Below are 23,648 nucleotides of genomic sequence, written 5' to 3' on the forward strand. Positions count from 1 at the left end.
AGCCATGCAGAGATACACCTCCTTAGAGGACAAACATATCATTGATGGAGAGTTTTCCTTTTTCTACTTTCACTTTTACATCATTGATATGTTTCCCTTTTATAGGACACTATTTCATTTTTTCAGTCTTATAGGCATGTTTTTCATCTTTTCCCATTCCAGATGAGAAACGCACCACCATTGTATGTATTGCTTTGGTCTCATAGGCCACATTGGCCTTTAAGATACGTTAATACTCTCTCTCTTTTTTCTTTTTCTTTTTTCGTAAAAGGTAATTGTATTAATTACGAAAAATACAAGATTACTTGATTACAAGATAGTTGATGACACTAAGCCATCAGGTGAAGAAGTTCTCTCGCTCGCTCTCTCTCTTTCTGATTACAAGAGGCACGAGGGCCCTAGGCCAACGTGGGGAAAATCCCAGTAGTAGTGCACTAAAAAGTTACACGAATCATGGCAACGACCCAGAGGCAATTGCCATATGCCAAGGAAGTAAATCCTCCCGAGGGAGCAAGTCAGCGTGTCGGATGAGATCTAACTGCCAGTGCAAGAGGCCTTTAAGCCTCGCAACATGGCGCGGTACATTAGAGGCCGAATCAAAGAGAAAAGCATTGCGCGTGGTCCAAATGTGCCAGCATCCCCAGTATCTGAAGAAGTGAAATAATATCTTCATATGCAACTGTGGCGGTGTGGGATACTTCGGGCGCACAAAAACCCAGTCGAAAGGAGTTAGCGAGGAGCCCACCACAGTGCGCCAAATGTGCGACAAGAGTAACCAGATATTCTTGGCGAGCAGGCAAGAAAGAAAACGATGTCGAGCTGATTCCGCTGTTGTGGTACAGAAGAAACAATTGCCATAATACTCTCTCTCTCTCTCTCTCTCTCTCTCTCTCTCTCTCTGTGCACAGCTCGACCGGGGGAGTGGTGTGTCTTTATAGGGAGGAGGAGGGGTGGTATGGGGGGTGATGGTGGCCTTCTCCCCACCCTCCACTTGATGATTGCATGGCGGCAGCCAGTTTCGGGTCGCCCGGGTGGAGGGGTTGGGGGAGGGAGGTGGCACAAGTGTGCCCCTCCTCCCACATCATCTTCATTGTCGTCGTCGTCGTCATCTTCTGCTTCCCTTCCCTACCGCCAGTTGGCGGCATCGACAAGAGCGGGGGGGGGGGGGGGGGGGGGGGGGGGGGGGCGGAGGGGGAGGTTGTTTTATTACACAAAGGAGGCGAGGGAGAAGGAACATGGGAAATGGACAGATGAAAGGAAGCAAGTAGGCCTAAAAGTTGGTAAGATGACTTGCGAGTGGCAAGAAGGGCTCCTCGGGAGGGGTGTAGGTGCAAGTACTTGGAGATCCCACTCTCCAACTAAAGAGGACAACATGGGCACTGTTTTCTTTCCTTTTTTTTCACATGGGGATATAGAAACACCTCAGTCAGACTAGACCAAGCCAAATGCAATACAAGCCCTATACAGGACACGAGACAGAACAAGAACACCTGCAAGGTCTAATAGAATGCCTGTGTGAATAGTCAATCCAGTATTCTATAATGCCAAACCATGTACACTTCCATTCATTGACCAAGATTGCTACGAAATAGAAGCCTGAATTGAGGCACAAAGGAAGCATTGTTACTTAACTCACCAAATGAAGCAAACTGCATATGAGCTCTCTTAAGAATGTACAAGAGGCACAAGATACAGCAGCTGAACAACACTTTAGCTGCCTCCCCCTCCCCCCCATGTCAATGGACAAAGATTTCTGGACAGCAACAATATGAATCGAGGAGTAAGTGGTGCCCCTGGCACAAACTTAAGGCTCTGTGTCCCTCCCTTTAATTATTAGCAGAATTCAAACCCACAGCTTGTGAAGGGAAGCATTACCAATGGGCTATCATGCCATTCAATTCATTTGTCATTTTGAGAGACATAGTCTAATTAAGAAAGTTGGCAAGGAATTACCCTGGTCATGGTTGGATCATTCCCCAAAGACCAGAACTGTAGTTGTTTTGGAAACTATCCTTTTATCTAGTACGAGATTTAGTGTATTGAATATGAATTCCTTAACTATGTAGTATCAAGCACATCTAGCCTTTGTTCTCCCATCCTACCGCTTAGTCTAACCTTTTATTAATGGGTGGGAAGGAGATGATGTGTTTGGATGAATTAGACTTCTTCTTTGGTCTTCCGTGAACAATAGCATTTAGTGGTTCTATCTCTGAGTGCCACAAAGTTTTGTCAGATGTCCAAACAAGGCATGTGCTCCAAGGATGATTGTTACCTGGGGATAATTACTACATGGGGCTCTTCTTTATGCTGCTTTTGTACAATGACCTACCATGATGAACAAAACAAATCTATAAATGAATATACCTGTCCTATACTTTTGCTACCATATTCAATTCTTGCTCACACTTTCGGTCTTCTCAACTTTTATTGTAATCACAAACAAAGCATTCTTGACAGAAAGAGATATCAAAACAACTGTCCCTCCCCCGCAAAATTTGCTGTTTTAATAGCCTTCAAAGTAGATATGATTGTATTTTGCAAAAGGATTATCAAAACATACCAAGCTCATTGGACTGAGATGATACAACTTCTGCAATCTCTGGACTGATAAGAACAGCACCAATTGGCATGTATGCAGATGAGAGTGCCTGCAAAGCCATTTTGTAGCAACAACACCACCCATTGATATTAAATTTTAACTCCTGTATATATAATCCTGGTGTCCTTGTTAAAGAGAAATTCCCAAATCCAGAGTTAGGTCACCTTTGCAAGAGTCACAAGGTCTGGTTTGATGTTGAACTTTTCACATCCAAACATTGTACCTAGTCTTCCAAAAGCACAGATCACCTGAAAGTCATTAAATGTAGAGATTGCAGCAGCTCTTAGAAGGAGTCTCTAAGTACACTTGGTCTGTCAAGTAACAACTGACTAACCAAGTCATCCAAAAGCACAGATTACCTGAAAATTGTTAAATGTAGAGATTGCAGCAGCTCTTAGACATTTCAAAGTCATTAAATGTAGACATTGCAGCAGCTCTTAGACAAAATCTCATAATGCACTTTGTTTGTGATAGGCCTTAGTATACCTTCCAGCATGGAATAACCAAGCTTGTGGCTTCTCTCGTGAGGTTGAGTTTCAGGTCCTATCAACTCATCATGTCTATTGTTCTTCACTACAGGTTACCTTACAGGTGGAATACTAGGATTTCAGCATTGATCTTCTTCTCTCTCTCACTCCTCTTTTCCGCTCCTTGGGTCTGAGAGGGGGTGCTGAGAAACCATTCACTCAATGCATTTCTTTCCCTTCACTTTTAGGGTTTCACACAGCAGACAGCCCCAAAAAGGAGCTGGGCACCCACATTCTAAGTCACCACCCTAGACGATAATTGCCTATTTGTAGGCGACATCTCCCCTCATTCCAACATCCCATACTTACTCTTCCTCAATCATTTTGACACTCTCTCCCACATTCTTCTCTCCCCTCCCCACTACTCTCCCTCTGATTTGCTTTCACAGCAGCCATTTCTTGACACTTGGCACCCAAATTATGGGCCTGGCTACTTTATTACAAGTTATAGCCCCAATTTGCCTATAAATACATGGCCTACCCTCTCTCTCTCTCATGGGAGCTGGAGATCTTCGAAGAGGAGCATGCTGTCCACATTGCAACCAGCTGGGCAACATTCAACACTGCTGCAGACCTGCATTCAGAGCAGCACCTTGCGTTTTGATCAGGGCAGCATCATATCTGACTAGGGCGGCCTATTTACAGCCCATTTCAGACTGCCTTTTGCAGGGACAGATCATTGTCAAAGCTGCATTTTGTGCAGACCTGACCTCGGATTGCTGCATTTGACCAAGGGGAGTTCTTATCACTCCTGAGCGGTGTGAATCTCATCCTAGCGGCTATCTTCTTCACTATAGACCTGTGTGTTGTGCAGAATTCATCATAATAGCACTGTATTTTTCTCAGGACAGGGTTCTTCTCAGCTGGGCAGCATCTTTTACATACTGGGAGGTCTGTTTTACAGGTGGACAGCCTTTTGTTTGGCTGTGATTCTGTTTGACCAGTCAACCTCTCTGCTGGGCAGCATTGACCTTTATTCTCGGTGGCATCATAACACATGGACAGATCTATAGTTCTTGCTGCATTTGTACCTGGAGCACCTCTGTGACACAGGCAGCTGCTCTGAAAGGCTGCATTTACTACAGCAGATTCCTGCATATCTGCGTTTTGCAGACCTTCCACTTCCCAGCCCAGCATCATGTTGCCACTCCTACCTCAGATACTTCCCATGTCTATTGTCGTACATCAGTCTTTTATAATCAACAACCGACAGACCCCAAACAGGTAGAGAACATCTTAGTTGCAGCATCCTCTTTTGTTTTCTTCTTGAAGGACATCTGTGGCCGACATGTATGCTTTGGGGGATCGTGTGGTTCGGGATCGTTCAAACCAACCACCATCCTATCATTCTCTCCCTTCATATTCTTTTGCAGCTTTCAATCCCCAATTAGCATTGATGGCACCCTCAATGCAAGTGCCTGTCCTACCCTCTCTACTTGTATCCAAGAAGCTAGATGGAATGAACTACCCTTTATGGTCATGCTGAATCAAGTGCATCCTCAACACCTACGACCTTTGGGATTTTGTTGCAGTCCCTAAACCCCAACCTATCATGAATCCTCATGATGGTGTGGCTTAGGACTCAGTAGCTTTAAGGGATCAATTGAATGCCAAAGCCCACTCTTTTCTCTTTTTGAGTTATGTAGATTCTATGCTTGCACATGTAAGATGTATCTACAAGTATTCCACACGTTTGAATGAGATTGGCAGCTCTCTACTAGATCCAGACTTGTGTGCTTCCGCTATCTCTTGAGTTGAAGCTACAACAGCTTCCTATCGCAGATTCCCCTACAATGAGGAATCACATCCACAAGATGGAGGAGATTCGGGATGAGCTTGCATCCATTTGTTTAGACACTTCTTCGTGTTGTGCTAAGAAATGCACTTAGCCACTTAAACAGCCCCAAATTATGCTTATTTTAGGCTTATTTTAGCCAAAACCCTAAAATGGGGAGTGGATCGAGAGAGTTAAGTGGGAGAGGATCTAGAACCCTAATTTTCTATAAATTGGCAGCCAACCCTCCACTCTTCTCTAATCTCGTTTTTGCAGATTTCAAGTGTTTCAGCTCGCTGCCCACACCCCGTTTGCGGAGAACATCTCAGCCGAAGCTGTCCATTGCTGTCTCCATCAGTTGGCGCCTGATTTCCAGCCCTCTTCACGAGTTTGGAGCTGATTCTAGTCAGGCGACTGCTGTTCCTATGCAGATTTGCTGCCATGTAGCCTACCGTGTCATCACAGTCCTATTACCTGCGTTTTTAGTCTTTCTCTCTCCTACAAGCTGTCTTGCCTGCGTTTTTAGCCTTTGTCTCACCTGCTGCCTGCGTTTTTAGTATTTCTCTCTCCTCACTACTATTTGCATCAGATCCAGCTTCTCACTGTTGCGTTTGCTAGTGTTTGACATCTGAAGGTTGCCTTGCTACGATTCGGGATCCATTCGGAGTACGACACACTCTCTAGCTCATTACCCCTGCCCTGATCCTTGAGGTACAGGAATTCGAGATTCAATATTCATTCACTACATAGTGTGTTTGTTGTTTGAGCATCGTATTATTTAGTAATTATATCAATTCATTTATTCACTGTGTTCATTGTCTCTAAGTTACCCTAAACCTAAATGTGTTCTTTTATCAGTCTATGCTTTGTCGTACAATTTCTGTTTATGTTTCTGTGTTAGGACATTTCTTTACATGGTATTAGATCTTGGTACTCTCTAAGAAACCTAAGCCTTTGATCTGAAAGCTCTACACAAGAAGCAAGAACAACAGTAGGTTCAAATAATTTCAAACACAACAACACCAATTCAATCTCCAAAACCAACTATGCCGAGAACCAAGCAAGAGTGGGCCAATTAACTTGCTCCACAAAGTTCCGACATGGTGGAAGACACTTCTGATTACATGGAAGAAAAGCTAGGCAAGTTGACCTCTGAAGAATGTAAACTCATCATAGCTTATAGACGAAAGAAGATTGAGGAGCTCGATCATCGAAGGATTGCCCTTCAAGAAAAGCTTCTAAATGAAGGTATGCATGAATTTCTCTCTTCAGATGTTGCACGTAAATCTAATGATATTGCAAGGCCATCGAGACCTCCATCAGGGATGGGCCCCCCTCTTAGAGAACAAGACCTGGAGTATGTTCCTTTCTTTCATCCTCTTCCGTCCACTCTGGTACAAGGTACCTTAGATTTGTCTTTTGTTCCTTCTTTTTCCTCTTCTGCTTTGCAATATTATGGTAGAGATCATGTGGAAGAAAGAGTCTAGTCTGTTGACTACAAAAAAGGTCCTCTTGAGAACCAATTGCTATATGTTAACACACGTCGTGGGGATTATAAGAAAAAGCTAGGTACCTCTTCTTCTACCTTTGCTTCTTTTCTGTCTACTTCCCAAAATCAGAATGAATTTGGTGTTCCTTTTTATTCATTGTATGGTACATCATCATTTTCACATTTTCATTTCCAATCATTAAATAATAAAAATGAAAAAAATGCATCTGCATCTCATACACCTCATTTTCAAAACCCACCCATCCCACCACATTCATCCGCTGCTTCTCCACTTCCATTCACGCCATTCACTTTTCAATTTCAAACATCTTATGTCGCACTGCACATCACACTAGGGGATTACGGAAACATAGGCACATCCTTTAGGACCTCATCCTTATCTCTGTCGGGTGGTGTTCCACCTACTTCACACACACTTTCAGGATCATTGCAGCCTGGGTATCCCCCCCAGTCTCTCCCGAGTGTGGATCAGTTGACTCCACCGTTTGCCTCCATGGTTTTACCTAGTGGACCTTCTGGTCATACTATTGTGCCCCAACCTCACTTTGGACAAGCCTTCCATGTCCCAGTGCCTCCGCGTCAATCGGCACTCATTGGACACTCACAGCCTACTTCTACCTACCCATCTTTTCTCCCTTCTCCTTCTTCTTATCAGACACATCCACCTCCACCATCTTACCCTCCACACTCTTATCCCCCACATCCATCTTACCCTACCTACTCGACACCTCATAGTTCTAGCTCATCTTTTGCCAAGCATGCATTTAATAACAAACTTGTTTTAACGGGTCAAACTTTACTACTTGGTTGAACTTGATGAGACATGTCCTTGACTCCAAGAACCTATGGGATCTTGTGCACGGGTTAGAATCCCAACCCGATCCCGCACTTGTTCTATACGAGTTTGTTCGCTCGTGGAAGGCTAGGAATGCCTCCGCTATTGTCGAGCTGATGCAGGGCTGAATGCCTGAGTTTCATTCTCAGCTTCAGCATTTTGACTTAGCGTCAGAGCGATGGGCACACTTGACTGACCGCTATGTGACTCGGGATAGGACCTATCATATTAATCTTGACCATGAGCTTCATCTTTTCAAAATCACTAACCAGGATGACTTGAAAGTTGTTGGGAATAAAGGGCCATCATGCCTTTTATATGTACACGGGTGTGAACACACCCTTAGCACATTGTACTTTCATATATATATCTATCTAAAAACCTAAAGTGGTACACTCGTCATTGTACCGAAAAACGTGCTCACTCTCTACTCTGCTCTTTTGCACTCTCTCTGTCTCTCACTGTGCATACGACAGTCTGCTTTGATCTTTGTGCTTAATCGGTCCCTACAAACTGGTATCAGAGCCTAAGGTGTTATAGAGATCGTCAAGCTGAGGCACAAGACAAGAGTGGTGGCAAGACGGCTCAAAGGCGAGCTCTCGGTGGGCAACAGACTAACTGTCAAACGTAGGTCCACTGTGGTCCAATAGGCGGCAGTAGGTCCAGCGTGGACCAGTGGACGTGAAGTCTGCAGGGAGCAGCAACGAGGCGCTAGAGTGTCGGGCAGCAATCAACGACCAGTCCACGCAGGTCTAGCGCATAACGGAGCAGCAATTGAGCAGGCGTGGCAGCGTGGCGCTGCAACAGACAAGGCACTAACCAACATGGCTCACGGACGGCAACCAGCGGGCATTTTCAGTGGAGCGCGCGACAATGACGTGACCAATGGGCGAGCGCGCAACAGGGAGAACAAGAGACAGGCCTGACGGGTCAACAGACCCGTCATCCGAAAAAAAAAAAAATTAATCATTTTCTCAAACTCCTTCCTCTAACCGGGGTTCGCGCATGCAAGCACAAACCATCAAATTTGTGCAATTTTGGCCTAGAAAGTTGGGGCTTTGCCACACTGAACATTATTCGTGAAAAATTGAGGCATCTGTGTCGGAATTACAGACATTCTGCGCATTAGAATTAGGGATTTCGCCAAAATTGTTGAAATTTTGCTCATCTAAGTGAAATTTCTCAATCTTTGGTCCAGAAATTTGGGACTTTTCCTAGATTTGGAATATTTGATGCAGGACAAGTAAATTTGTCTCAAAAATTGCAAGAATTTGTGACATTTTGTCCCCGACATTTGGGCCTTTTCATGTACATGCACAAATTGGGCTGAAATTAACCAAATTTCTCGACATTGAGGCACATTGGACTCCGTGCAATTTGGGGATTTTGCAATTTGGGCAAAATTTGTGTAGCATTTGGTCATTTTATGTACATGCAGGTTGAATTCCGTGCAATTTGGACATCGACACTTGGTAAAATTTGGGGGTTTTGCTGAAATTGCTTTATTTTGGCAAAATTGGATAGTCCTATGCATGACAAAGGAAATGCAAATGTGTGTTTGATGCTTTTGAGCACAAAATTTTGGGGCTTTTGACCATTCATGTCAAATTTTATGCCTGTGGGTACAAGTACAACAGAAATTGCAACTAAAATTTTGGGATTTCTCATGTAAAGTGATGCACATACCCTTGGAACAACTGTAATCAGTTGGATAATGCTATAGCACTTGGTTTGGCGCTTCTAAAAATTTAATTACAGATCTAAAATCTGTACTTCTGCGTGGTCATTTATTGCTGATTGGTACTTGTTTGTACCTTGGTCACTCGGGTGACAGTTTGGGCCTACATTTACTGGTTTTTTTGTCACATTTGGGCTGAAAATCATGGCTGGCAACAATGACAGCAATAATCTGATGCACATAAAGAAGCTTGAAGGTGCACACAATTTTGCGGTTTGGCAAAAGCAATGCTACAATATCCTGTTACAAAAGAAGCAGGCAAAGATGATCAAAACCAAAGGGGCAAAGCCCGCTGTTGGAGGGGTTTTTGTCGAAAGGTCGAATCCACCGAGGATGAGAAGTAGAAGGAAGTAGAGATAGGAGATGGAAGAGAAAATAGAGAATACCCAAGTGGTAAACACTACAAAGACAAATCACAATGAATTGAATCAATATGTATTGAGAGAACCTGGAATCTTCGCACTACTCAGAAGCAATCTCCAGGCATTAGATCTCCTAGAGCTTCTTCATAGAACAAAACGTAAATAAAAATTACAGCTCCTTCTTTGCTGCTCGAAACCCAAATCTGATGGCTCTGTTGGCTCCGAAAGGGGGGTAAAACCCCAAGACACCTACTCACGGATCTCCCAAATCACTCCTTCTTCTTCTTTCAATTCAATCTGCAATTTTCAACTACGGCAATCGCAACGCGCGCGATTTCATCAATCTGTCCCTCTTGTGAAAATCCCCTAATTGGCTAAAAAAGCAACTAGCTTTTTGCATGCTATCCTAATCTAAAAGCTTTTTTTTTTTCTTTTTCGAATTTTTACAATAAATAATATCAAAAATATGGTAAAATTATCCAAAAATCTAGTATTTTCGGATAATCCATGCAACTCACACTAGTACTAACGACTCAGATCACATTGACTCTCTAGATCAATAAAGAAGTCAGATGATGATGCATTCCATACTTTTTCACACTGTGTCCTCATAACATCACGACACCGCGGACATGGATCAGGATGATTGGGATGAGTTGAATGAGCTTGCACGCTCAACCATAGAGATCTCGATTTCTGATGCCTTGCTGTTTAACATTGAAGGTTTAGATTCTGCATATGCTATATGGACTAGACTGGAAAAACTGTATGCACAGAAGAGTGCTACAAGCAAAGTGTATTGATTGAAAAAGCTTATGGATTTGCGTATGAAAGAAGGTACAGCAATGTCTACTCACTTGAGTGAGTTTAACTCCATTTTCAGCCAGCTGGTTGCCTTGAAGTTCATGATTGATGAGGAATTTAAGGCTACTTTCTTGCTTTGCACTCTACCAGAGAGTCGGGATACATTCATGACTGCTATGAGCAATTCTAATGTAATCCTTTTGTATGCTGATGTAGAGAGTGCTCTACTTATGGAAGAAATGAATCAACAGAACAATGCATCCAATAAGTCTTCCAGTGCTTTGCATACTAGGGACAGATCACAGCAAAAGGGCAAATATGATGGCAAGGGATGCAGTAAATCACGTAGCAAAGATATTGAATGCCATCATTGTGGAAAAAAGGGTCACTTTAAACGTCACTGCTACAAATGGAAGAAAGAGAAAGAAAAAGGCAAGAAGACAGATGATAGCAAGAAAGAGAAGGACATTCAGCCTAAGAAGAGCAGTGTAAAAATTGAAGAGGTGAATATAGTCACTCATGACAGTGATAGCGGAAGTGATGTACTCTTTGTCTCTTCACACTTTGGTACACATGCTTTACTTGCAGATACAGATGATGGCATGCATGCCTGGATTCTTGATTCAGGTGCTTTCTTTCATGTCACCCCTCATCGTAAGTGGTTTTCCGCCTATGCAGGGGGTCGACATGATATTGTCCATCTTGGGGACAACATGCATGTGAGATTGCAGGTATTGGCAGTATGCAGTTACAGTTTCAGCATGGCTCTATCTTTACACTTCAATATGTACGACATGTACCTCAGCTCAAGAAGAGCTTGATTAGCACAGGGCAGCTACATGATAATGGTTTTTATACCACCTTTGGTCATGGAAAATGGAAGATCTATAAGGGATCTAGGGTTATTGCCAGAGGTTGCAAGAGTGATACTTTGTATTCACTTCATGTATCTAGTGTGTGTGACCATGTTGTTGCCGTGACCGAGCAGCCAAGTGTTTCTTTGTGACATGGCCGGTTGGGACACATGAGTCAAACAGGAATGAAAGTGCTTTCTCGTTTGGGTTACTTGCCTTGTCTTCATTATGCTGATTTTGAGCATTGTGATCATTGCATTTATAGCAAACATGCACAGATATCTCACAAAAAGTCTCTTTCTTTGAAATCTTCTCCTCTAGAGTTAGTATATTCGGATGTATGTCAAATGCCAGGATTATCTTTAGGGGGAAAGAAATATTTTGTCACCTTTGTTGATGATGCTACACGGAAGGTATGGGTTTACCCTATTCGTAGCAAGGATGAAGTGCTTGACAAATTTAAAAAAATCTTGGCATTGGCTGAAAATCAAACAGATAAGACACTAAGTGCCTTCGCTCTGACAATGGTGGGGAATATGTGTCCATTGCCTTTCAGGCATTTTGTGACACCAAAGGGATAAAGAGGGAGCTCATTGTCCCTCATAATCCACCCCAAAATGGAGTTACAGAGCGTATGAATCGGACCATACAGGATAAGGTCTGTACAATACTGTCTCATGCTGCATTACCCCATGATTTTTGGGTAGAGGCTGTTATGACAGTTGTTCACTTGATTAATCGGTCACCAAACGGGGGAGGGAGTTCCCCAAGAAGCGTGGTCGGGCAAGCCACCTTCATATGCTCATCTAAAAGTGTTTGGCTGCGAGGCTTTTGTGCACATTCATAAAGAAAAATGCAGCAAACTTGAGCCAAAGTCCTATAAATGCATTTTCCTAGGATATGGTGACAAGGGTGAAATGGGGTATAAATTGTGGGATCCCGAGAAAAGGAAAGTAGTACGCAACAATGACGTTATCTTCCGGGAAGATCGCATGCACAAACAGCCCAAAAAGACTGAGGAGGTCCATAGGGTTGTATTCCGGGAGGAAATACCTTTTGGACAGCAAAATGTGCCCGTTGTACAACAGCAAATACCTGCTGTAAATGAACCTGTAATTGCAGAAAATGATGCTGGAAATTATCAGCCAGCTATTGCCCATGAAAATGAGCCATTACATGTGCAGGAACAGCCACGACAGCAAGCTGTTAATGCTGATTTGTAGGCTGAAAAGCCAGGACAGCATGCTGAAAATGGAAATCTGCAAGAACAGCCAGCAAACAATGACCATTGCAATGGTTAGGAGATTGTCTAGGGCTACTAGACAACCTGACAGATTTGTTCCTGGTGCAATTAATGTGGTTGATTATGTCATGTTGACAAACTGTGGTGAACCATCTTACTTCAAGGACGCAATGGACAAACAGGACAGCAAGAAATGGTATAAAGCCATGTTGTCAGAGATGGAATCTCTTGAAAAAAATGGCACTTGGGACTTGGTGCAGTTGCCTAAAGGGTAAAAAACCCTTCCATGCAAATGGGTTTACAAGATGAAGGTCACTTCTAGTTCCTCACCCAAGTACAAAGCAAGATTGGTTGCAAAGGGATACAAGCAGGAGCATGGAATTGACTTTGATGAGATTTTCTCTCCTGTAGTCAAGATGACTACATTGAGAACCATTTTGGGCTTGGTTGCAGCTGAAGATATGGAGCTCATACAAATGGATGTAAAGACTGAGTTTTTACATGGTGATCTGCATGAAGACATATATATGCAGCAACCTGAAGGGTTTGTTGAACAAGGGAAAGAAAAAATGGTATGTAAACTCAAAAGGAGTTTGTATGGGCTGAAACAAGCACCAAGAGAATAGTATCATAAGTTTGATACATTCATGCAATCCCAAGGCTTTCATAGAAGTCGAGTGGATCACTGCTTGTACACCAAGAAGGCAGCAGACGGTAGCCTGATTATCTTGGTTTTGTATGTTGATGACATGCTGATTGCTGGCAGGGATACTCATGCCTTGGATTCATTGAAGCAAAGTCTTCATGGTAGCTTTGACATGAAGGATCTGGGTGATGCAAATCACATTCTTGGCATGCGAATACTCAGAGATAGATCTAAAGGCTTACTCTATCTATCTCAGCAGGAGTATATCTCCAAAGTTTTGCACCATTTCAATATGGAGGAGGGGAAAACAATTGGGGTTCCATTGCCTCCATATGTGAAACTCGGTGCAGAGGGCAGCCCTGCATCTGATGATGATAAGGCTGAAATGGCCAAGATGCCATATGCTTCAGACGTTGGCAGTTTGATGTATGCTATGGTTGCTACACGGCCTGACATTGCCTTTGCAGTGGGAGTGGCTAGCAGATACATGGCAACCCTTGGCAAGAAGCATTGGGATGCAGTGAAAGGTATTATGAGATACCTCAAAGGCACAAAGGAGTTGTGCATCTGCTTTGGAAAGCAGAAGGCATCTGTTGTTGGCTTTACGGATGCAGACTATGCCGGTCATGCGGACTGCAAGAAGTCCACTTCAGGGTATGTGTTTACTTTCAGAGGAGGAGCAGTCTCTTGGATCTCCAAGCTACAAAAGTATTGCATTGTCTACTACAGAGGCAGAGTATGTGGCTACCACTGAGGCATGCAAGGAGGCTATATGGCTTTCACGTCTGGTGGGAGAGCTTGGCATCTCAGAGTTACTTGTTCTCCCTTTTGATAGTCAGAGTGCTATCATGCTAGCACGGAATCCTGTCTTTCATGCAAAGACAAAGCACATACAGGTGAAGTACCACTTCATTAGAGATGTACTTGACAGGAAGAGCATTGAGCTTGTCAAAGTGCGCATACAGATGATAACCTTGCAAACCTTCTCACGAAGGGTCTTCCAGCAAAGCGGTTTGCTCATTGCCAACAGATGATGGGAGTTGGATAGATATATTTATTTCAGCTTTGTACATACCTAGACTTAGCTGATTCTTTTCTCCTCTTAAGGCACATTGCCTTTAGGTGGGAGGTTGTTGGGAATAAAGGGCCATCATGCCTTTTATATGTGCACGGGTGTGAACACACCCTTAGCACATTGTACTTTCATATATATACATATCTATCTAAAAACCTAAAGTGATACACTCGTCATTGTACCGAAAAACGTGCTTACTCTCTACTCTGTTCTTTTGCACTCTGTCTCTCACTGTGCATACGACAGTCTGCTTCGATCTTCGTGCTTAATCGGTCCCTACAAAAGTCAAGTTGGCTGAGTATCGGTGCCTCCTCGCTGAATTCTCCACTACGAGGACTCCTAAGTCCTCTAACGATCAGGTCACATTGTTCCTAAACAAACTCCCTAGGAAATACTTCAATTTTGTGGAAGGCATAGTTTCAAAACCTACCATGCCTACATTCTATGAATTTGAGGTGTCAGCTATTGCGTTACGCACGGTTGTTCGATCAGTTACATTCGAATTCCTCTTTAGAGAGGGCTCTTGTTGCTCATTCTCAGAAAGGGCAACAAGGGAAGGGCAAACAAAACCAAACCTCCACTCAAAATCAAAATCAAACTCAAAAGCAAAATCAATCCGAGGACTCACAAGGAACATCCAAATCCCTCAAACCTGGGTGGCAGAATGTACCTAAAAAGAATAGGTATTGTCAACATTGTGAAAAGGCTAGTCATTTTGACGACAAGTGTCAATCAAAGGCAAGAGGCACAACACTAAAACCTAAGTCTCAGACCCCCGCCCCTCAATCGAGCAACCCCCAACAGGGGAGGCAAGGTGATGGCAAGGGGCAATTTAAAGGTCAAACTCACACTACCACCGCAAAGCCATCTTAGTCAACAACATTCTCAACTCCAAAGGGCTTATTTGACTGGTCTGCAGAGGCCCACATCGTCTCCACATCAGATGCGAATCTCGTCCACATCTGTGAGTTGCCTCCTAATGAGGTTACCGCAGAGGCCCACTCGTCACGGCTGAGCACTTCAGCTCCTGTTTGGATTGTGGACGATGAAGCTACACATCATATATCATGGACATTTGTAACTTCATCCGCACTGTTAGGATGACATGATTGTAAAAGGACCCCAAAACATGCTTATTTTAGGCTTATTTTAGTCAAAACCCTAAAATGGGGAGCGGATCGAGAGAGTTAAGTGGGAGAGGATCTAGAACCCTAATTTTCTATGAATTGGCAGCCAACCCTCCACTCTTCTCTAATCTCGTTTTTGCAGATTTCAAGTGTTTCAGCTTGCTACCAACAGCCTGTTCACGGAGGAGATCTCAGCCGAAGCTGTCCATTGCTGTCTCCATCAGTTGGCACCTGATTTTCAGCCTTCTTCACGTAGTTTGGAGCTGATTCCAGTCAGGCGACTGCTGTTCCTGTGCAGATCTATTGCCGTACAACCTGCCACATCATCACAGTCCTGCTGCCTGCGTTTTTAGTCTTTCTCTCTCTTGCAGGTTGTCCTGCCTAAGTTTTTAGTCTTTCTCTCTCTTGCAGGCTATCCTGCCTGCGTTTTTAGTCTTTCTCTCTCCTCACTGCTGTCTACATCAGATCTAGCTTCTCACTGCTGAGTTTGCTAGTGTTCAACATCCGAAGGCTGCCTTGCTGCAATTCGAGATTCGTTCGAAGTATGACACACTCTCTAGCTCATTACCCCTGCCCTGATCCTTGAGATACAAGAGTTTGAGATTCAGTATTCATTCACCACATAGTGTGTTTGTTGTTTAAGCATCGTATTATTCAGTAATTATATCACTTCATTTATTCATTGTATTCATTGTCTCTGAGTTACCCTAACCCTAACTGTATTCTTTTATCAGTTTGTGCTTTGTCGTACAGTTTTTGTTTATGTTTCTGTGTTAGGGTATTTCTTTACACTTCGAAGGACCTAGTTGTGACACTTCTCTCACATATTCCATCACTAACATATGACATGTTCTACACCGACCTTCTCACTTCTCATAGCAAGAGACTAAGTTCTCAAGGTGTTTTGTTGCAAGATCTCCGTCCGTCAAAGGGTATCATCATTGTTGGTGACATCTCTTTAGTGCCTATTAGTAGTATTGACACCTTGGATCTATTGTCTAACTGTCCATCGAGCTCCGTTTCCAAGGCCCTACATGTTTTGAACTTGGGCTTCCATATTCTCTTAGTTTATGGCCTCATCTTCACCGAGCAACCCATCTTTGTTGAGGATTCTTCTACGAGAGCCACTCTTGCGACAAGTTGGCAAGAGAGGGGGCTATACATGCTCCATTTCCCTTTCATAATGCAGGTCCCTTTGAGACAAATTTCCATTGCCCACCAGTTATCCCAATTTTGCACCATCTACCCCACATGGTTTGGGATTATGAATCACCAATTTCAATCTTCTTTTTGCCATTTGTACTGTACATTCTTCCTTGAGAGTGGCCATCTAGGAAGTTGTTTATCTGTCAATGTCTTTCATATAATTTTCTTTTCTTGGAGCAAAAATACACAAATTCATTACAGATCCCTACCACATTTAGATGTTTCGTGGAAATCTGTCACCATAGATTTCATGTTAGCTCTGATATATCCAAAGGCATGACATAAGTTGATAAACTCAACAAGCAATTACAACTTTTCTTTCTCATATGACACTAAAGTCTTCACAAATTGCATCGCTCTTAATCTAGCACATTACCTAAGTTACACTTATTAATATGCTACAGCTTACATTAGTGATACAGAAGGGATAATTGGAGAAATATCTTCCTCTTGGAGGTTTTTTTACAAAATAAAGTACAGACATCTGCAGAAAAGCTCCAAAAATACATGATGCAAGGAAAAGTGTTTCGACCACCAATATTCACAAGTGATGCTATAGGCACAACATTGACATCCTAGTGCGGGAGTATGATGCTGCATCATTAGCCAAAAGCCACCTACTGTAAGTAAACAATGCCATGGTTCAACCCCAGAAATCAGCCTGCACACCACATTGAAGTATCTAGCCATGTTGAAGACCATGAGGAGAAGTAGAGGGTTTTATACACATGCACAATGCTTGTTTGCCAACACCTAAAAACAACATAATACTTAAAAGGCTAAGAATCTTTAGCTGAGCAAAAGAACATTACACGTAAGTGTGCTTGTGTTCATGCACAACCAGCATGCTTTATGCTCCATGTCATGAATTAAAACCTTGTGAAAACAAAAGCAACAGGCATACCTCATCAGCAATAAAGAGGATATCATACTTCTTCAACACAGCTTGAATCTGTCAAAAGAGCAACCCTTGCTTTATAACTTTGAGACAAATCTTGGGACTGCCTAGATGACTAGTATATTGCAGCACACCTTCTCAAAGTATGTGGCAGGGGGTGGAATCACACCGCCAGCACCCATTACTGGCTCTGCAATAAATGCTGCAATCTGCAAACAAAAAAGACTTGCATGAAAACCTCACATTAACTAGCTCAAAACACAAATGCAACCTTGATGGCCAACATTAATGCTTACAGTTTCAGGCCCTTCCTTGATGATAAGCTGCTCAAGGTTGTGGACCAACCTACTGGCAAACTCCTCCTCACTTTCACCTATTTGAACCAGCTGCAAATTAAGATAACCTTTTCTTTTTTGTAGGTCAAGTGTGAGGAACACAAAAGATTTAGATAATGCAAACCTGGAAGGTGATAGCGCCAATAATGTGGACAATCTGTATGTAAAACGAAAGGTACTGGCAGATCAAACTTTTGATGAAGGGCAGTTAGTCTATAAAAACATAAAACCATTAGTTAGATAAACAGATTTAAAAATGACAGAATTGTAAATAAACTTTTTGGATTAGCTAAAATATGAAAACCAACTACCCTGTGAGACTTGCTGCCACAACAGTTGATCCATGATAGCTGTCAAAACAAGAAGCAAGATTGTAAAGCACCCTCCATTCATTCAAGTTTTTCCATTTCGGCTCCTTATATAAAAGTAGAATAAGAAAATTACGCTTTAAGACGAGCAATGAACTTCTTTTTGTGTGGCCTTCCTAGAGCATTATTGTAATACCAAACCAGCTTCACCTGCAGTGTTGTGAAGAATAAAAGAGTTAAGCTACCACCTACTTATAACAGTTTTCCATCAGACATACCTAAAAGGTTAAGTGAGCTTAAAGAACCGTCAAATGTAAACGCACAGGCACAAAACAGCAAAGTCAAGGGAGGCCAGCTAAAATATCTTAGAAAGCCTCCAAAAACAAGAAGACACAGAAACCATCATGTCATGATTATGTCCAGTTGTGCAAAAGTGATATGCAGAACAGACAAAACTTGGTGAATTGATTTGACTGTACATACATTGCATACATTGCAAACATGAATTCCAATTGCAGAGAAAATATAATGGACCCTTGCTAACCATGCTTTAGCCTCAAGAAGAATACCTCATGGCCAGGCCACTTTATGCAAAATACAGCCACATATCAGCACACTTCCGAGAATGAATTCTTAGCTGAATCCAACCAGGATATCAACTAATCATGCATCACTCTCAACCAGTGTGCCTCATGGCCAAGCCATTGTATGCATAAAACAAGCCAGATATTTTTCAATAAGAAAAAACTGAGTGATAGGGGTTTCATAAAATCTTCCAGTATTTTCTAAGATAGCAGCACTGGAGTTGGTTGGATGTGCTTACCAAAGTCACTGAGACCTCCTTTTCTTAGACCAGCACAAACATATGAAACTGATGTCAGCAGGGCTGACACAATGGTTGGTTCCATACAAAGACATATGAAATGTGATTCAATGTATGTCGTATGCGATACACATTCTTGAGGATGAATTCCTAGCTAATCCCAACCGACCGCAATCCATAATGCATGATATGAATTGAAAATGGAGATAACCCTACAACATAAGCCTCTCTACAAACCCTCACCACTCGGAGCTCCACTTTGATGTGGCAATGTAAATTCTCTACAAGAAGTTTGTCAAACGTTACTTTTCTTTTGCGCAAAGAAGAGAAAGGTCAATTAATAAACGCCTCCGAAAAACATTACTAAAGTAAAACACATAATAAGCCCTGTATAGGACTTTGGCCATATATCAAAGACATAAAAGGAAGCCTTGTACAAGGGCTGAAGGCATGACGAATCAGGCAGTCTATGATGCTAAACCATATGTGGCTCTAAATGGAAAAGGTGCCCAATTCCCGAGAATGAAGAAAAGCATCTCTTTTCTTCCTTGTATGTCCAAAGTCAATCTCTCAAATATCCCCTAGATCATATGAACAATCTCTATCCAAATTCTAGAGTGTCTTTGTAGTAGATATGTCCTGTAGATCTATGGCATGCAACCCTCAATTTGAAAGAACCAAGAAACAACACAGCAATCGGCTACCATCTATGGCAATGTCTCTCAATCCACTCTATCTAGAAAAAATTCTAGCTTGAGTATCAAGCTCAACTGTTGACCATGAATGAGAAAGGATTCACTCCCCTAGATATGCTCACATCCACATGTAGTTGACCCTCAAGTCACTATCATAGACAGTAAGGGCTCTCTCCTCCTTAGCCCTTGAGCCCCATGCCTCCCAAAAGCTAATGAATAAATGGATACAATGCTCAATGCAGTAAGCACACTATCGGGGTGAATACAGAACCTCAAACTGGTGTCTCTAAAGGACCAAGGCAGGAGGTATGAGCTGGAGAGTATGCCGTACTCTTTATGGATCCCAAAACACATCAAACAGCCTCCTAATGTGATCAGCAGCAACAAACGCAGATCTGGTGAGTTTGGATCTGGCTGAACACAACTAGAGCAGCATGAACAGTAGCCAGTGGCAGAAGAGTGCCAGAGTGAAGCAGGCGACAGCTGGGAAGTGAAAATACAGCAGCATGTTGCCATTGCTGATAATCATTGATGAGAACAGCAGATATGCTGCAAATGCAGGCTGTAGCAGACCTGGCAGCAGCAAAGGAAGCCTAGGGAGGAGTCTCTAACAGTAGGCAATGACTGGAAGCAGCCAACTGCAGGCTGAAAACTGATGCTCATCAGCAAATGCCAGGCAAAAGAACAGCAAACTGTTGCCAACACCTGTTGACAAAGATTGGATGCTGCTGAAAATCTCCTGGCATTGGAGCATTCTCTTTTAGTTGATTTGCCAAATGATTACTCTTGGTTTCTCTATCGATGCAATTGTCAATGCTCATTAAAAATTTCAGCTGCAGTTTTATCAACAGGCTAAGACTGCTTCCTTACCAAAGGGCTCACAGGATAATAATTGTCAAACTTGCAAATTTTTTTGAGGTTTGCACACCTCCTTTTCAAGGAAAAATGTAGTAAGGCTGCAAAATTCTGTCCAGAAAATGGTTACAAATCCCCAGGTTATTGTGCAAATGTGTAAGAAATATTTTATGGATTTACTTGGGTTACAGTTACACATTTCAGACAGAATGACAGCCATCCGCTCTATATTTTATGATTTAGTTAAGGATCGAGTCTTGCCTAATACAGGAAAGAGTTTAGATGCAAACATATTTGAGGATGATTTGGCAGCTCCTTTCATTGCTATATGTCAAGAAGTTTGGGCAACTGGAATTATGCCTACCTCTTGCAAAGAGGGTGTTCTAAATTGATTCCAAAGGTACCTTCACCTTCTACTCTTAAACATTGGAGACCAATCTCTTTGATAGGCAACATGTATAGGATTTTCACAAAATTATTGGTTAATAGATTGCATGAGCGCCTTCCTCATATTGTAGACCATGCACATTATGTGTTTATCAAGGAGAGAAATATTCTACATGATATCTTAAATGTGCAAATGGGAATTTATTATGGCCAATATACAAATCAAGGATTGGTAATGATTCAGTTGGACTAGAAAAAGCCTTTGATTATCTTGAATGGTCTCTTCTACCCCAACTTATACAAACGATGGGATTCGGACCTCAAATGTTTCGTTTGATTTACACCATCAGCACGGATTCCTCCTTCAGTGTCATGCTTAATGGTGGTATTATCGAACCTTTCATCCTTTCTACATCTGTTAGACAAGGCTGCCTTTGGAGCCCTCTATTCTTTACTCTTGTAACACGTCCTATTCTCACAATGTTATCAAATTTAGCTGCAAATGGTGATGTGGTGGATTGTCCCTTCGCTCGCGACAACATCTAGTCGGTCAAGCCTTGGCTGATCATACATGTATGTTTCTAAAAGCTGATAAAGATAATCTTCACAAAGCAATGGACATATGGAACTTGTTTGCTCTGGCTTTAGGGCTCCTTATTAATACCACCAAATCTATTGTTAGTGTATAGAACAGGACTTGCTAGCTTTGGGTCGGCAAGGAGAGGTGGTAACTAAGGGCAATATTATGAGACATTTGGGCTATCCCTTGGAGGTGAATGCCTTGTCTAAGAAGTTGCTTCAATGGATCTCCACATATATTGTTAATAATTTTCTCTATTGGAAATCACAAGCATGGCCTTTTCATATACGTCTTAAAGTGGGTCAAACAATCATGGTGCCAATGATTTCATATGCTTTGCCACTAGTGCTTCCTTGGTCGAAGTTCAATTTGCTTGAAATTACTCACTTGTTTGTCTTATGCTCTGGAAAAAGGACTAAATCTAGCATTTCTAGGATCTCTTGGAATCATATCTGCACACCCATTTGCACACCCAAATAATGGGAGGTAGAGCTATCCTAGATGTGGATGTTTGAATGTGGAACAAAGGAGAGACAGTAGGGTTTGCAGGGAGATACACAGAGTGTGTGTACGGCAAACACCAAGAGAGAAGAGAAACTCAAAAAACATAGAGAACAAGATGACGAAGCATTGGATCATGCTATGTGAAGAAAAGTTGATACAATGGAGCCGAAGCTTTGAAGATGACTGCAATGTCCTATCTAAATCAGGCAGCATCACTCCAAGGGAATCTACATAGTGAAGGGAGCGAAACGCAATCCTTTGGGTAGTGGGCTATCGAAGTAATCACTGAAAGGTGAAGGATAGTTGTGAGGGAGTGAAGCATATGTCAGAGTGCAGCGGTGCGGAAGCGTAGGACTGAGAGTGAGAGAACGCAGAGAGAGAAGGGAGAGAGAGACAGTGTACACTGAAGATCTGCTGTATAAAGAATGCTGAATACAAAGATATACACGGGCGCAGTGCGCTGGACTGCGTGTCTCCACCTCGACGATGCGACCTGCTGTCCACCTCGAAGTCTGCTGCAGTCTGCACTGTCTGCTGTCTGAAATCTGCGAACAGAGACAGAGATCTGCACGGCACCGGTCTGTAATCTGCGACAGAGAATGAATGCCAGACTGCTGAAAACGTCAGCAATAAATAGGCGAAAATCTGCCTAGAATGGGGCGCCAAAATAGGGCGCAGCCTGATAAAAAACAGCTGCAGGCAGTCGGACTGCCACGTGGCAGTCCGACTGCACAGTCCGACTGTGCAGCTGGACTGTGCAGCTGCTGCCTGCCTGAAAACAGGCTATGATCTCTGACACCCCCTCTCAGAGCCTGAACAGGGCAGAAGCCTGAGGGATCTGGAATGTTGCCGAAGTAGAGCCGGAGGAAGCGCCTTCGTAAACAAATCCGCAAGATTATCCTCCGTCTTGCAATACTCCACAGTGATGGTCTCATCCAAAAGCTTTTCTCGGATAAAGTGGTACTGGATCTCAATGTGCTTCGTCCGGGCATGAAAAACAGGATTCCTCGCCAAGGCAATGCAACTCTCATTGTCACATCGCAGCAGTGTAGGACGAGTCTGGGAGCACCCAAGCTCCTCCAACAGTCTCCGAAGCCACACAACCTCGCATGTGGTGGAAGACGCGGCCCGATACTCCGCCTCAGTAGACGAAAGGGCTACCGTGGGCTGCTTCTTGCTACTCCAAGAAATAACACCTGCACCCAAAGTAAAGCAGTAACCTGTTGTAGACCGCCTGTGATCCACGTCACCGGCCCAATCCGAGTCGCTCCAACCTGCAAGTACAAGATCTGACCCATCTGTCCCTGCGGGGTAATGAATCCCCAAATCAGACGTCCCCCTCAGATACCGAAGTATCCTCGGAGCAGCCTGCCAATGCACCGTCTTAGGTTCACTCATGAACCCTGCCAAGAGCCCAACAGCAAAACATAGATCAACCCTCGTGTTGAGAAGCCAAATCAGAGACCCTATCAACTGTCGATAGCGGGAAGCATCCGCCAAAGGAGAAGCTGAGTGGGAAGTGGCCTTCCAGTTCGGATCCATAGGAGTAGAGAGGGCCCGACAATCTTCCATCTCAAAAGACACCAAGAGTTCCTGTACATATCTCTGTTGGGAGAGAAAGATCCCCCTCTGAGACTGAAAAATCTCATGTCCTAAAAAGAAATGGAGTAGCCCCAAATCCGTCATCTCGAACGTCCGATGTAAAGCTGACTTTGTCTCCTGGACCTGCTATGCATCATCACCTGTGACAATCAAATCATCAACATATAATACAAACAGCACACAACCATCCTCGGAAGTGTGAACATACAGCTGCGGATCGGCCTTGGACCGCCGATATCCCAACTGAGTCTGGAGGAACGAATCAATCTTCTCGTTCCAAGCTCGCGGGGCCTGCTTGAGACCATACAGGGCCTTCTTCAACCTGTAGACTTTCCCATCTGAAGAACCAAAGCCAGGAGGC

General features: G+C 43.1%; 1 protein-coding gene across 2 annotated transcripts in view; it reads right to left on the reverse strand.

Moving 5' to 3' along the window:
* POP2 (Pyridoxal phosphate (PLP)-dependent transferases superfamily protein) overlaps positions 1 to 23,648 on the reverse strand; it is a 136,888-nt gene that overhangs the window by 94,050 nt on the left and 19,190 nt on the right. For both annotated transcript variants that reach the window (XM_087701370.1, XM_087701369.1), the window contains exons 7-14: positions 17,978 to 18,051; positions 17,845 to 17,883; positions 17,658 to 17,746; positions 17,495 to 17,571; positions 17,333 to 17,407; positions 17,205 to 17,252; positions 2,764 to 2,847; positions 2,561 to 2,648 (exon numbers count right to left, since the gene is read on the reverse strand). In XM_087701370.1, the coding sequence (XP_087557496.1) occupies positions 2,561 to 2,648; positions 2,764 to 2,847; positions 17,205 to 17,252; positions 17,333 to 17,407; positions 17,495 to 17,571; positions 17,658 to 17,746; positions 17,845 to 17,883; positions 17,978 to 18,051 (574 nt within the window). The remainder of the gene's footprint in view (positions 1 to 2,560; positions 2,649 to 2,763; positions 2,848 to 17,204; positions 17,253 to 17,332; positions 17,408 to 17,494; positions 17,572 to 17,657; positions 17,747 to 17,844; positions 17,884 to 17,977; positions 18,052 to 23,648) is intronic.

This window comes from Lygodium microphyllum, chromosome 20, assembly GCF_053477565.2.
Source record: "Lygodium microphyllum isolate KBCC chromosome 20, Lygodium_microphyllum_v1.1.10, whole genome shotgun sequence".
Taxonomy (NCBI): Eukaryota; Viridiplantae; Streptophyta; class Polypodiopsida; order Schizaeales; family Lygodiaceae; genus Lygodium; species Lygodium microphyllum.